This window comes from Vanessa tameamea, chromosome 20 (genome assembly GCF_037043105.1).
Source record: "Vanessa tameamea isolate UH-Manoa-2023 chromosome 20, ilVanTame1 primary haplotype, whole genome shotgun sequence".
In the NCBI taxonomy this organism is placed as follows: Eukaryota; Metazoa; Arthropoda; class Insecta; order Lepidoptera; family Nymphalidae; genus Vanessa; species Vanessa tameamea.
This window is the reverse complement of record NC_087328.1, coordinates 9,197,873-9,212,458: the sequence shown is the minus strand read 5'-3', so window position 1 is coordinate 9,212,458 and position 14,586 is coordinate 9,197,873. Positions and strand designations below refer to the sequence as shown.

General features: G+C 32.0%; 2 protein-coding genes and 2 long non-coding RNA genes across 5 annotated transcripts; 1 reads left to right on the top strand and 3 right to left on the bottom strand.

Moving 5' to 3' along the window:
* Positions 1-2: 2 nt before the first annotated feature.
* LOC135193856 (uncharacterized) lies at positions 3-1,437 on the bottom strand. Its single transcript, XR_010309481.1, has 3 exons — positions 1,238-1,437; positions 605-818; positions 3-202 (listed from the first exon to the last, which is right to left on the bottom strand). It is a non-coding gene; the product is annotated as an uncharacterized LOC135193856 (long non-coding RNA).
* A 249-nt stretch (positions 1,438-1,686) lies between these two features.
* On the bottom strand, positions 1,687-2,364 carry LOC135193857 (uncharacterized). The gene is made up of 2 exons (XR_010309482.1): positions 2,228-2,364; positions 1,687-2,107 (listed from the first exon to the last, which is right to left on the bottom strand). It is a non-coding gene; the product is annotated as an uncharacterized LOC135193857 (long non-coding RNA).
* Positions 2,365-2,625: 261 nt separating this feature from the next.
* On the top strand, positions 2,626-4,686 carry LOC113401715 (tol-Pal system protein TolA-like). 2 transcript variants are annotated; one of them, XM_026641746.2, is made up of 3 exons: positions 2,626-3,037; positions 3,175-3,378; positions 3,963-4,686. In XM_026641746.2, the coding sequence occupies exons 1-3, from the start codon at positions 2,795-2,797 to the stop codon at positions 4,290-4,292; spliced, it is 777 nt and encodes a 258-aa protein (XP_026497531.1). In that variant the 5' UTR covers positions 2,626-2,794; the 3' UTR covers positions 4,293-4,686. The 2 variants fall into 2 exon arrangements, with proteins under 2 accessions (XP_026497531.1, XP_064074106.1); XM_064218036.1 differs by lacking the exon at positions 3,963-4,686 and adding an exon at positions 3,662-3,912.
* Positions 4,687-4,790: 104 nt separating this feature from the next.
* Positions 4,791-13,562, bottom strand: LOC113401676 (uncharacterized). The gene is made up of 2 exons (XM_026641681.2): positions 13,383-13,562; positions 4,791-6,013 (listed from the first exon to the last, which is right to left on the bottom strand). The coding sequence occupies exons 1-2, from the start codon at positions 13,419-13,421 to the stop codon at positions 4,910-4,912; spliced, it is 1,143 nt and encodes a 380-aa protein (XP_026497466.2). The 5' UTR covers positions 13,422-13,562; the 3' UTR covers positions 4,791-4,909.
* Positions 13,563-14,586: the final 1,024 nt, after the last annotated feature.

Here is a 14,586-nt window from a genome sequence, read left to right as displayed (position 1 = left end):
TTTTATTTAGATTAAAACTTTCATTTCTTTTTCGTTTTAAGACATTTACAAAGTCTTTCGCATATTATCGGACCGATAACAATGATTCCCGCGGCTGCCATAGCGGTGGCTGCAGATAAACAAATCATATTTTCAATTTAAAATAAATTTAATACAACAGATGTTTAATCGTTCGTAACAATATCTCTATTAAGAAGAATATCTGAAACAATGAAAAAACTCAAGTAAATTTTTAAACTCTCATCAATCAAAATTCAAATCACTTCAACCACTTAAACGTTTAGAATTGAATAATAGAACAGTTAAGTGAAATACGTATTTATTTATTTATTTATTTATGATAATATTACAAACGTAGAAAAGGTACAACTATCGTTTGGTTGATTTCAAGAAGCATCGCAGTAATTTTTCACAAACCAAAGGACCGCAAGCTATCAGACCCATAGCGGCCACTGCTGTCACGACTGTTATACAAATCATCTTTACTAACAATAGTAAACACTTACTAAAATTGATAATACCGGTCCATTTAAATAACGAATTTTTAATAAGAGAAAAATGATCGAGGTGAAATAAGACCTTCACAAAATAACAATCAACTCACAGATTCAATTTTAGTTGACTAAAGTTAAGAATTTTTAACAATATTCAGTAGGGTATTCCGCAGTCAGGGCAGATGGGCACAGGTGGGCAGGTACACTTGCGATGTAAGATTTTCTGAGTGCAGTAGGGTATGCAAACGATTAACGCCGTAGCACTCACGAGACCCAGTAAGGACACGCAAATCATGCGGCCACTGTTACCTGCCCAAGCGGATTCTGAAATAAATCATAGGTATTTTTATTACCGCAATTAGGAAAAATCCATAAAGGTAAAAATTTTAGCTACGCTTAGTACTTATTACTAAAAAAATTATATAAACTAGTCTCGTGATAAACGGTGAACGAAATATTTGTGAGTGAGCCTATATTTATCGGATAAAATTCTTCACATTCAAATCATCACTGAAACAGTGTGGTACCATGAAGTCCAAAATCTTATTATGATTGACTTAGCAGCTTGACATCAACTGGGCTGTTGTTAGGAAAAATAATCAAAGACGTAATTTAAGACTCATTTTTTCACTTAAAGGTACAGATTAAATTGCAGGTCGTATTCATCATATGGAATAAATCAATAAAAAAACACTGATAAAATATATATAAATAAAATAAATCTTAGAATGTTATCAACTTACCTTTATACCCCCAATTATAGTCCACTGCAATTTGGAGTATATATTTTAAATTCCAAAAGATAATCCTGATAACAAGATTATCCTGGCGCAATTCCACAATAATTTTAAGCTCATATTGTTTAATGATATTTATTAATAATTTATCACTTTATAATAAGGACCGAACTCAGAATTTTCCAATGTCAGTTATCTTCTTCTAAATTTGAAATTACTGCTGTCAGAATATGTCATGTCATATTTTTATTTATTTAAATAAAAACTCTTTTCTCTTCGGCAGAATACACGATGTATTAAAAAAATTAACAGGTTGTTCAAGCAATTTTCGTACATTGACATAACATACGAAAATAATATTAATGTTGTATATGTATATACTAGATACAATTTTTAATAAAATAACTATTTCAAGTGGAAAAAAAAATAATAATGAGGAAGAATGGTAAAAAAACTTATTTAATGTTGAAATGATTTATTAATACAAATTAAATATTATGTTAAACATTGTAAATATACAATTTTAAGTATTACATTAATTACCGCTACATGCACTTTTACATTTTGTTAAAGAAAATAATCTATGTCCACATTTCGATCGGCTAAGGCAAGTATCCAATAGTAGAGGGCCACAGGAAATGCAACCAGCTGCGATGAAGGCTGTCACGCATGTCATACATATGAGCATGTCGTTAGAGAATCCCTATTTTTTCAGGCACTTGATGAATTTTTGCATTTCAAATTGTCGGTAACAAACGGGAACGCACGCGAGGAATGTGGCAGAGGCGATGAGCGCGTACAGTGAGAGGCAAATCATCTTTTATCGCCGTCACACTATTGCCCTCGTGTTTTGTCAAGATGTAAAATGTTCTCTACCTGCAATAGTTAGGAGACAATAAACTAGTATCTTTAGTTGTTTCAAACAGACAGAAATCATCAATCTTAAATTTTACAAAGACATATTTAATGATACAGTATCGTGGGAAGAATTCTCACCTAAGTTTGTATTTTTAGTTATAATTCCTTTGATAAACCAGGACAAGTAGACATACTTTTAATCCTGGGATTTTCTAATTATTAATTTTCATATTTTTGCATAAAACTTACTATCCATGACAGAGTTAATTAGTGACTTAAACGTCTTAAATTGTCATTATTTAAATGAAAAAATTCTTAAACATAATTCTGTAACTGCCAGAAATAAAAATTAGAATAAAAAAGTTCTCATAAGAAATATAATTAGTGTGAGAAGACTTAGAATAACTAAGACAAAGTTTTATATCATTACAATCATTTTGTTAATATATTTTTATATTGAAATAATACAATTTTTTTTAACTTTTATATGACATTAAAGAAATCTGTAATAAAAGATTAGTTCTGATTTCAATTTCGAACTATGTGTCACGTTTCTATTTCTGATAATCGGTGAAAAGAATATTCTAATTCAAAAGTCATACAATTTTTCTTGTAAATTTTAATAATAAACGCATGTAGTCATTTACTTTTTACGAGGCAATTTGTTATTGCCGCTAAATATACACGAGGAGTAAAAGTTTGCAAATGATATATTGGGCTTTATTGTGTCTGACGCTATTAGTGTCAGTGCAAGGATTTCCGACGGAGCAAAGAATATCGGAGAAACAGCCATCGCAAGCAAACGAATTGATAAAACCGAATAAAATTAGAGAAACAGCACGCGATTGTAAAGCCAAGTGTGCATCGAGTATTGCTCAGAAAGCAGCTGCTGAAGCTAAAGCTGCTCAAGCTGCACAAAATGCCGCTGGTGCCCAAGCAGCTCATATGGCAAGTATTTAGCCATTTATTTAAAAAATATTGATGATCATTTTAAAAAGTTTACTTAATATTTTTTAATTAAAAATATTCAATGTCGTTAACCATTTTCAACAATAAATCTACCTATTTCATTTTTTTTTAATTAGGTTAAGACTCAATTAGCAGAGAAAGCACTTCAAGCAGCAAAAGCCGCCGAAGCCGCACTGGCTGGCAAACAGGCTGTTGTGGAGCAACTTCAACAAGAAGTAAAGGAAGCTGAAGCTGTAGTTGCAGAAAATACTGCAGCGATACGCCAACAGCAAGCTGCAGTTAACGCAGCAGTTCAAGCAGCCCAACAAGCTACAGCACAAGTAAGGTTATTTACTATCGTTTAATATAAGTATGTTTCAAATTTGAAGTAGTTTATATATGCTTTATTACCCATATTTAAAACTTATGACAATAACTTATTCCTTAGTTAGATGCCATCTTCAACAATTCCTTTCCAATCAGACTACATTGCAAGTTTTACGAAGGAGTTTTGAAAAAAGTCGCAATAAACGCATGCTTATAATAATAAAATATTTGATTGAAATTGTTGAAGACTTACTATAAAAGCAAATTCACTTCGTAAAACTTTGCTTTTTCTTAAAGGATCTGATTGGAAAGAAGATTTGAAGTAAAACAAGCAAGATTGAATAACACGAGAAGACGATGATTTGTATGTCAATTTGTACATTATTAGCTGCAGTTGCCGTATGTTCATGTACTCCAATACTCGTTAAATCATATTTTGGAAAAAAATGTTGCATGCGCAAAAAATAAAATCTTAAGTCATTACAATTGTGAACACGCTCAAATTATTGTTTTACTTAACATGGAATAAATTATAATTGTCATTTATATTCAAACTTTATTTTATTGATTTTATAACTTTCTCTTCATCGTTCAACAGCACAAAATATTGACGCAGACTTGTCAACTTGCCGCTCAGCTTGAAAAAGCGACGCTCTGCGTTTTAGAAAAGGTAAAATTCGGTTTACAAGAAAAGTGTCACAATTTGGCCGAATCTCGGTCTCGATTGGCTCATCTACAACATAAGCTACAATGTGCTTGTGCTGAATGTGCCGCTACTAAGCAAGCTGCTCACGCTGCATGTGAGGCTGCACGTGCTGCTTGTGGGAATGCGCGGAGAAAACGTTTGGCCCGAAGAAATATTACAGCAAAAAAACAATCTAATCGTAGAAAATCTGGCTCGAATGAAAATATTCCGAAAACAAGTTAATTGAAAATTGGTACAGATAAACTCGATCTTTACACAATTTAAAATAGATCTTCGACATACACAACAACGGGCTGGTACAGGCTTTAGGAGATGGAGTAAGAATTATTAAGTGCTTTTAGATTATTAACGTGTACAGTTGTTTTGTTAAGTACTTATATTTAGTAAGCCGTTTGATAAATCTACATTTCTTTAAGATTCTGATGTAGTTGATAGGAAGGTTTAATTTGTAAATAATTTATCTGATATAGAATTTTATCTTGGAAAGGTTTGGCAATGAAAAATAAGACACTTAACATCTTATAAATATGTAATGAGTTATAATAAATTACAAAGAAATACAAAAAGATATGACGTGTGTCAAAATTAACAAATTTTAGGGTTTTTGAAATATTAAATATTAGTTGAAACTGTGCTTATTTTATTTAATGTAAATTTTAAGAATTGCCGTGTAGTAATTTCATTATAAATAAAATTATTAGCCATTCTGTGAAATCACCGTTGAAGAAAAATCGTACGACGCGTATGAGATCTACATATTTTGTACCAATATCAATAAGGATAGGATTTTTATTGAGCTTATAAAACTTAAATCAAAAGTTTAATACTAGAGGTTAATACTAATTAACTATACTAAATGCATCATTTAAGTTTTGTGGACTGAATGCCACGTTACTGTGTTTATAGTTAACGTAAGGTGACATTGTTGCAGAAATGGCAATATCTGGGTCGATAAATCCTTTAAAAGGCATGAAATCATCATCATCAAAATTGGCAGAATAGCTGACGCGATGTTTTGGAACAATTCTTGCAGGTGGTTCCGCGTACCGACCTCCTACTAATACTTCATCTTCACGATCCGACTCAGTCGGTTTTGGTCTTCGAGTCTTGATTTTAAAATACTCTTTCTTATAAAGAGGTTTTTTCTTTCTTTCAAAGGGATCTTGATCCGCAAAATCTTTGCTGTGTTTATAAATATTCGAATATGAGTTCAAATTGAAATCTTCATCCGTTAAATCGAAGGTTTGGGGTCCCGTAAATGACGGCGTTTTCTTTGAATATGCAACATTATTATCAAAGTTTTGATCCGATTGAAAATTGTGCCATGAACTAAAGTCTTGACCGAAGTTGTTGTCCAAATTGTCACTGCTCGATGTATCTGAAAAACCTGAAGGCGGGGGTAGATTTTCCGGAACAAATGGATTTATAATAGATGAATCTAAAGGAGAACCGTATGAGTCCGTAGGTGGTTCACCAAAATTCTGATTTACTGACTGATAATCCACCATCAATTCCGTAGGGGGCTCGCCGAACCCTGCAGGTTCTTGTGTAAAGTATGAATTTTGTGGTGACTTTTTAGGAGGACCATAAATTGTTTTGAATTTATTTGGTTTTGGTGGACCGTATTTCAGTTTTGCTGGACGCCGTTTGTAGCTCGGTGGTCCGTATTTTGGTTTCACTGGTCCTCTGTATTTTTTAATCGGTTTCCTTGGCTTGGATCTGTATCTGTTATGAGGTGGGCCATACTTGGGCTTTGGGCTCTTATACCGTTGCTTAGATATTCTCCTATAAATAACTTTTGGCCTATGTTTATAAATAGGTTCTATTGGAAAGTTATCAATAAATATTGCCGCATCTCTTTTAGATAATCGTCGTTCTGTTTTACCGTCCGATACCTCATGTGTTCGATCCTCGCCATTTACACAAGATGATGTTATTGTTATCTGGAAATATAAAAGTAAATAATGAAAACCAAACAATAAAGATTCAGTTATGAACCTTATGATAACGTTAGCTTAATATTTAGAATATTAACTTCCATTGGAAGACACAAAATATTGCTTTTTTCAAATATAAATAATCTAAGCTTTCACGAATTTGCATAAGCATTTATGTGTGTCATCATGATTTACATACAAAAAGATTTCATATTTTTCCTCGTGCTCTTTTGACTTATATTTGCATTTAAGTGTTTTTAACTTTCTCCGATTATTATGATCACTAAGCCCCTAGGGTCTTAGCTCTGGGTGGAATACATTAAAAGAAAAGAAATTGTTTTACAATGGTAACTAGAGTCCATCAATTTGTTGCTAGTCTATTCTAAATTTTTCTTTATCATACCATAAGATTTTTGAAGAGAGATGTATTATTTATTTAATAGAATACTCCAGAAATCTTCAAAAATTAATGAAAAAATTTCATTAATGGCATTAAAAACTAATCAAATGAACTATAATCTATGTTTTTGAAAATCGGCGCTTGCTTATCACGCACACAAATTTAATTTAAAGTACGAACTCTACAATTGTAACAGTAATGTCGTGTAATCAATTCACACTTTCCTTCGCTTTCGTAAGTGAAAACAGACGAAGTAGCAATATGGTCCAAAAATGATTTAAAAAAGATAAATCATTTTACTTTGCATGTTTTAAGTACTACCTTAAAATGCGCAGCTGATGAAACCTAGCTCAAATGTTAGTCGGTGGATAAACTTATGACAGTAATTCATTCGATGCATGCAGATTATCTGGCGTGATTTTTCTTAAAAGCCGAGCACGAGATGATTTATGAACATAAGCACTCGAATGCTTAAGTTTGAAACTATTTTCGTGCAACAATCATAAGATTATCTCGCAATCTGACATTGCCTATAACAATAAAAAACCAATAACATAATTGGTAATGAGAATTAAATATTTCTGCAATGTCTCCATCACGCCGAAAGTGTATTTTTTATTTTGCGTATGAATTGATGAACGCAATGTCTCACAATTAAGTGAAATTCGTTAACTATGATGCCAATCTGTTAACTGACATGGGAATGTCTGTAATTCTGTATAATTGTCTATTGTAACTTTCTAGTATATAGATTTAACTATACATGATATTCGGCTTGTAAACTGATGAAGATTCCATATTAACGATATCCACTATAAAATGTTGTAACATTATTTTGATTGCGATTGTTGCTTAATTTGCTTTGGTTTAATTTTAATGTTAATTTTTCGGTTTATATGATGCAAATTACTATTAAGATAATTTGTATATCTGTTGTTTAAATACTATAATATTTTGATTCAAATACACTTTTTGAAAATTATATGAACTTAACATATCACCATTAGTTATTGTAATTAAAAAAAAAGTTGCAAAGAAACTATAAATAATATGAACAGCATTCCGAATGAGAAACTAACTAATATGTAAAGGAAATAATAGAAATGACAAAAAATAATAGGGGCTTTTCACAATGGAATCCCAAAAAACAACCTTCTAATAAGAACTCCATGACGAAATATGGGTTGTATTAAACTAGTTAGTTGTCTTATAAAATTATTGTTTCGCCTGTTTTCACTTACGAAAGCGAATGAAAGTGAGAATTGATTGTACATTATTGTGCTACAATTGTAGGGTTCGTACTTCAAATTAGACAAACTACAAATTGGAGCCGGCTTCTAAATTTCTATAATAGACACATCGTTGTTATTTTTCAAGAATACCGCCAGGTATTTTGTAGAGCATGTATTTGTAGAGTCGAGATGGGTAAGTGACCCGAACATGTAAGTCTTAACCAAAGTTTTTTTTTTATGACATCGTTAGGCGGACGTGCAAATGGGCCGCCTGATAAGTGGTCACCACCGCCCATAGACAATTGCGCTGTGAGAAATATTAACCATTCCTTACATCACCAATGCGCCACCGACCTCGGGAACTAAGATGTTAAGGCCCTTGTGCCTGTAGTTACACTGGCTCACTCACCCTACAAACCGGAAAACAACAATACTGAGTACTGCTGTTTGGCGGTAGAATATCTGACCTACCCAGACGATCTTGCAGAAAACCCTACCAAGTCAAAAAAGTGGGTTCACCCAAGCAAGCATCACACCTTTATTTGGGTTTATATGTCGTGCTCGAAGGAAAATATCCGTTCGGATTGTTTCGTAAAGCATTATCTAAAGATAAATTACGATCCAACTTACGTCTGTTATATTTGTAAAGAACATTGAACACGCTGATGGTGATCATCAGATAGAAAGAAAAACATATCCTTAAAATCTTGAGTATATACACGAGATTAAAATGTTAGATAAAAATAAATATTACAATTACGTATAGTTACGTCTTCATTATGTGTTGTTTGAAAGGAGCACCAAAATCAATAGTAGTCACATGGGGGTTAAACTAGGATATTCATGCTCTGCGCAAGCGATTACGTGGCGCCCGCCGAAAGACGGAGAGGGTACCGCTGGTTTTTTAGTGGGTAAACCCGGCGTACCTGGGCGCATTCGGCGTCCAGGGCTCCGGGGAGTCCCACGCACTCCCCCACTTTCCATCACGTGGGGGAAGCGCGTAACGCGTTTTTTCAGCAAGAAAAAAAAAAAAAAAGTATATTCATGCTATGTAACGGGCTTTATTAAGAGTTTCTTTGAAAATAAATGAAGTCTGTAAACTAATGTAACTACCCCAAGACAATTACTAATCACATCTGCTGTAAAGCTGATAATGGATGGGGTTAATGAATGAGTTTTTCAGTGGAGTCCACTCTTAGTAAGTGTGAGTGAGGAAAAATGGAAATACGAACAAACCGAGATGAGATTGATAATGATTAAAGATAACAATTAAAGGAAAAACTCTTACTAAGTAAATTAGTATGACTTTTTCCGTTTGCAGGATATTTTAGTTAGATTGCGTTATTTTTCAAATGATTTACTTTTAAGGTACTAAAACGAATCGTCATGGAGTTGACTTGTAACAATCACGTCGCTGTTTTAACTGTCTCTGTCGTTTTCATTTTATAATTGTATCGGTTTATCACAACCAAACCTCCACAGAAGAACCGCACTTGCCCGCCTGTGGTTTGTTTACTTATTCGAGTTCTGTAATATACCGAGAATCAAAAACGAACATAGCAAAGGTAAAACAAATGATACGGTTTGATAGAATTAAATCGATTACCGGTTTCACCTATTACATTGAATATCGCGAGAGTGTGTTCAAGCTCGCTGTAATTCTTAGCCTAGATTGAAGCTCTGACCGCTGCTATGCGATCCATGACCTATCAGTTTTCTATAGAGGTAAGTTACATGCGTCTCGTGTGACAAATATTTGTCCTAGTTCATTATTTTCACTTGATTAAATAATTATCAATCCATGTCCACAACTGTGACAATAGCCAAGATGGCCCAGTGGTTAGACCGCGTGCATCTTAACCGATGATTTCGGGTTCAAACCCAGGTAGGCACCACTGAATTTTCATGTGCTTAAATTGTGTTTATAATTCATCTCGTGCTCGGTGGTGAAGGAAAACATCGTGAGGAAACCTGCATGTGTCTAATTTCAACGAAATTTTGCCACATGTGTATTCCACCCGCATTGGAGCAGCGTGGTGGAATATGCTCCAAAAACCTTCTCCTCAAAGGGAGAGGAGGCCTTAGCCCAGCAGTGGGGAATTTACAGGCTGCTAATGTCCACAACACATAATATGATGATTATTTAATTTACTTTATAAAAACTACTCCACTAAGAAAGAGGTTATGAATATTCATGATTTTAAAAATAGAACACGAATCGATGTTGCTGTCCAATATAAAATATGCGAGAGTGAGTTTGTTCGTTACGCTTTCACGTCTAAACGTTATCATAAAATTTCGCATCACGGTATAAGGGATACAGAAAAGGACAACGAATGTTCCAAATGCTCTCCCCTCCACCACGGAGGCGAAACTGCGGGTGGAAATAAGTAATCAAATAAAAGCCTATATTGTCAATTGAACAATCACAAGTTGGTACTATAAGCCCTAACTCCAGTAAGATTCTATCTATAACAGTCTGTAAAAGTCTTATATAGGTCTTCCCTTTCTTTGAGCAGAAGATTTGGAGCTTAATCTACCACGCTGATTCAAAACTGGTTGGTGGATACACATGTGGCAGTATTTCATTGAAATTTAATACGTGCAGCGTTTCTCACGATGTTTTTTCCTTTACCGCCGAGTAAGAGATGAATTGTAAATATAAATTAAGCACATGAAAAGTTAACGGTGTTTGCCTGGATTTGAATCCGCAATCATCGGTTAAGATGCACGCGTTCTAGTCACTGGGCCATCTCAGTCAGTGAGAATAAAAAAGGCAGCAAGTAATTCTATTTAATTTTAAGATAAGAATTACAATGGCACGTTTTCATAAAATATTTTCATTTTAGAAATCAGGTCCAAAGTTTTATATCAAATTTTATGCTCGAAATATAATGTAGTGCTCTTTTTTTTCTATTTTAATAGCTAACTGTATGTTTTGCTGTCGGTACGTGACGGATTGTTAAGTGTGACCTGAATTTAAAATGTGTGCCTACTTTTTATGGAAATTAGATGTAATAGAGATCTCTTTTACTTTTAATATCATTACATTAATTTAATAGTGGGCTTATTGACTATTTATTTAATATCTTTATGATCACCATTCTCATAATTTTATTTAAGTGATCATCGTGGTTTCTATTTATTTACAAAAATAATTAAAATACATTTTTAAGAATAACAAAGCAATTAAATATCTTAAACTTTTATTTTATTTTAAAATGAACAATTTTATTCAATCAATCGCAAAATAAATCATGAACATGTGACGCTGTTCAGAGTACACGCAACACGCAGCGATGGATAAAACTTTTTATCTTTCAGATGGAAACATCCACTTTCTTATTATTTTATGCAAAATGTATAAATGTATTAAATATTTTATAGTAATTACTGTTCAATAATTTGTTTGTTATGTATAAAAAAGCCGGACATCTTACATTATTGAAGATTTCCTATGAACACTGAGACATACTCAGTGTTAATAGGTACGTTAAATTTTTTTATGTAAAACCAGCTTTTCTGATTATTATCATAAATCTTGTTAAATTGTAATGAAATATATATAAAATCAAATGTATCCCGTTTGCGAAATAAATAAAATGTAAAAAGCCTAACAAAAGCCGGACACGCAATCTAAAAGCCTAACTATGTCCGGCTTTATCCGGACGCCTGGCAACCCTTTGTATAATATATCGCGAAATTCTACTTTTCTTTGTTTATCTTATATTCTAACACATATCTATAAAAAGATCATTGATTATTTTGAACGCGCAAAGAGCATTTCTAAGAATAATTTTAAAATTAAAATTAAATTGCTACCAGTACATTTTACGAGTTTCATAGAAGGTTTTTGTCAAAACATTGTCATGCAATATGGAGATAAAAAATATATATTTATTATTTTGTAAAAGAAAGAATAATTATTATAAACTAGAACTTGGATCCGTTTGTTAATTAATATAAAATTATTATTAAATGACTTCATCACGATGTTTTCATTAACCGCAAATCACGAGATGAATTACAAACTCAAATTAAACACTCTTCCGCTCTAATTGTGCCTATATTTTATTCCAATCCGCTTATACTATATTACTTTAATTATTTACTAATTATATTAATTTATGGGTAAAATTAGAACCAAAAAATCGGCTGACAAACGGGAGGAGAAATAGGTACTGTACTGTTTAGTTTTTGCCTATCTATGTAAAGATGATCGAACAGTGAATTACTAAGAAGGCAGGAAGTTTAATTATTTTGTACGAGAGAGTGTTTTACACAAAGTAGATGAGAGTGAAAACACTTTTTAAACTCAGGAATTGAATCCCTAACCTCATCTTCCAAGGCCGTACCTAATTACTAGATCAACAGTAGAGGTACTATGTTCTATATAATAATATTAGCGATACCTATTTATAAAAATTACTTAAAACCTTAAGGTTTCTCTAATAGTTAGTAGTCTAGTTCATGGGGGGTTGGGCTTTTTATCAAACCTGCAACTTTCACATCTCTAGGCGACTTGTAAACAACTATTATGCTAACTAAATCCTGCAATACACAAGCAATATTAACATCATTATTGATTGCTACTAAGTAGTATGCTCATTTAGATTAAGCAAACCGAGCCTATTCATTTGCTAGAAAATTCGAAGCCTCAGAAGCATACATGCCGGAAACATATCCTCTTAAAAGTATATTATCTTAAAATAACGACAAAACAATATATTACTGCCTTACACCTAGTGGTAAGTAGCACGACTTGCGCAGCGTGCTACTAAGTAGCGTACATCCCCATAAGCGTACTCTTTTCGTATATACTTAATGTTAAATTTGACTACAATCAGCTCAATTTAGTGTGATGTTGTTTTAGTACATAATATGAGTACTTCCGACTATAGTATGAGTTCGCCATACTTAAATTCTCATTATATAAAAAAATATATTTCTTTATATAATATAAAGAAACATAAAGAAATAATGATACTATGGATTTGTGCTAACTGGCTAAAAACTGTTATTTTATACAATAGTTATATCTATGGAAATTAATGTCCAAAATAAATGGTCAGAAGTGATAATAATTACTGTAATTAATAGTTTGTTGGAGTGATAACAATATACTGTGTTGTGTTTAAAACATTCACTTTTATTATATCGAGAAAGTCAGGTTAACTCAATTTCGCGGTTAGGTTCAAAGAGCTTAATGATAAGCCGTGTCGTTTCCTGAACTAAACTCGTATATTCTTAGTTAGAATTTAACTGATTTTAGTTCGTATCTATCCTCATTTTCGTTTTCTTATAATATCATATCACAAACGAGTAATCTATGTTCATTTTCTAGACTTAATCAATTGATTAATTAATTTACGATAAGGGTCAATGACTTTTCTGATTGTTGTCTGCTTCTGAGTGTTGTCTTTAACAAGAGAGGACTTTGATTGCCTTAAAAACCTTTGGCTAGCATTGCGACTGCTTATTTTAGAACTAGATTTGATATCCAATTATATTATAAGTGATATTTTATTTTAAATAATTATATCTGTCAGTTGTGTACCATTGATATATTTTCATAGTCCTTAATTACTTTGCCTTTGACTAAAATAAAGTAAAAAAAGTTATCTGTCATATATATATTTTTTAATATATTCAAAAAAAAATTTGTAAATTAAACGTCATTTAATTTATTTGAAATAAGAATGTGTCGTATTGTTAAAGGTTTGATATAACGTATTTAACTCACCGTAAATAAAAGATAACAGAAGGCGTCCGTTATTTGCATCTTAAGATTTTCACAATAAATACTAAAATTAAAAAAAATAACACTTCCTTTTTTAAACACGATAAACAAATAACATTAAATTTAAATATTATTTTTTAATATAAATAATAATATTATTGTTAAGACGTTGAATCCACTCGAAAGTTCGCTAGATAGTGAGGTGCGTATTTCAGATAGCAGGAGGGCTGCCGAGTGTGACTGATGGCTGTAGAGTTGTTATTACCGCCTTCTTTCATATTATTTTTAATTTATTTCTAACCTTTCTAAAATAAATTAGCCTTTTCGTGCCTATAAGTATGTAGTTATATTAATCTATTGTTTTAGATAAACAGTTTTTTTATGAAATGAAACTTCGTCGATGAGAGACCTTAAAATTTATGTCGAATTTGGCGAAAGTTAAATTAGAACGCTTCTGCTGAAATATTAAATACGTGTACTGAGTAAAAGTCGTTTGTTTTTTCTTTTTATTTCCATTTATTTGTATTATAAAATGTTATTATATCTTGAGGACGTGTTACGAAATAATTGGCTTGTAATGTAAATAATATAATATATGATATGATATCTTTAAATTGGATATAAATTTGAATTTATAAGTAATTATATCAATTTTAATTGATAATTGTGGTAGAATTTATATTACCATTTACAAAAAAATACTTTTTAATCTTTGGTAAAATAAATAGGATTTATGGTTTACAAATCAGAAATGAAAAATTATAATCCTAAACAGCTGCCAAGACATAATTTAAAGATGCGTTGGTGGTAATAGCAGCTCGAATAAATACTTTTCACGGGCTGCGTGCGCTCTCACATAATCTACATTCAACAAACAACAAAACTGTACAACACTGTACTATTATATAGTTATAATTAATTTGTGCGTTAAATTCATCAAGAGTGTCATTTGTATCGTTAAGATCATCAACACAATGGGTTATTAGGTAATTTCTTTGTGAGTTAAATGTGTGGAGATGGCTTAATTGAGCTAGATTACATTGTGTTATATACGTTCGTTCGTAATCTATGGTCCACGAAACACTGGTGCTTTGATGTCGTTCAGATGTACTGCAAAAAGACAAATACAAAATCTTAAACTGTTTTATTATAAATTAATGTTATAGAAAAATATATATGTAATGACTTGCACAAAAGGTTACCAACT

Excerpts from the sequence above, each read along its gene's own strand:
- LOC113401715 (XM_026641746.2), top strand. The coding sequence starts at position 2,795 with ATGATATATTGGGCTTTATTGTGTCTGACGCTATTAGTGTCAGTGCAA. Across the intron at positions 3,038-3,174 it reads GTGCCCAAGCAGCTCATATG|GTTAAGACTCAATTAGCAGA; the intron begins GCAAGTATTTAG and ends TTTTTTAATTAG. Across the intron at positions 3,379-3,962 it reads CCCAACAAGCTACAGCACAA|CACAAAATATTGACGCAGAC; the intron begins GTAAGGTTATTT and ends ATCGTTCAACAG.
- LOC113401676 (XM_026641681.2), bottom strand. The coding sequence starts at position 13,421 with ATGCAAATAACGGACGCCTTCTGTTATCTTTTATTTACG. Across the intron at positions 6,014-13,382 it reads TCTGTTATCTTTTATTTACG|ATAACAATAACATCATCTTG; the intron begins GTGAGTTAAATA and ends TTATATTTCCAG.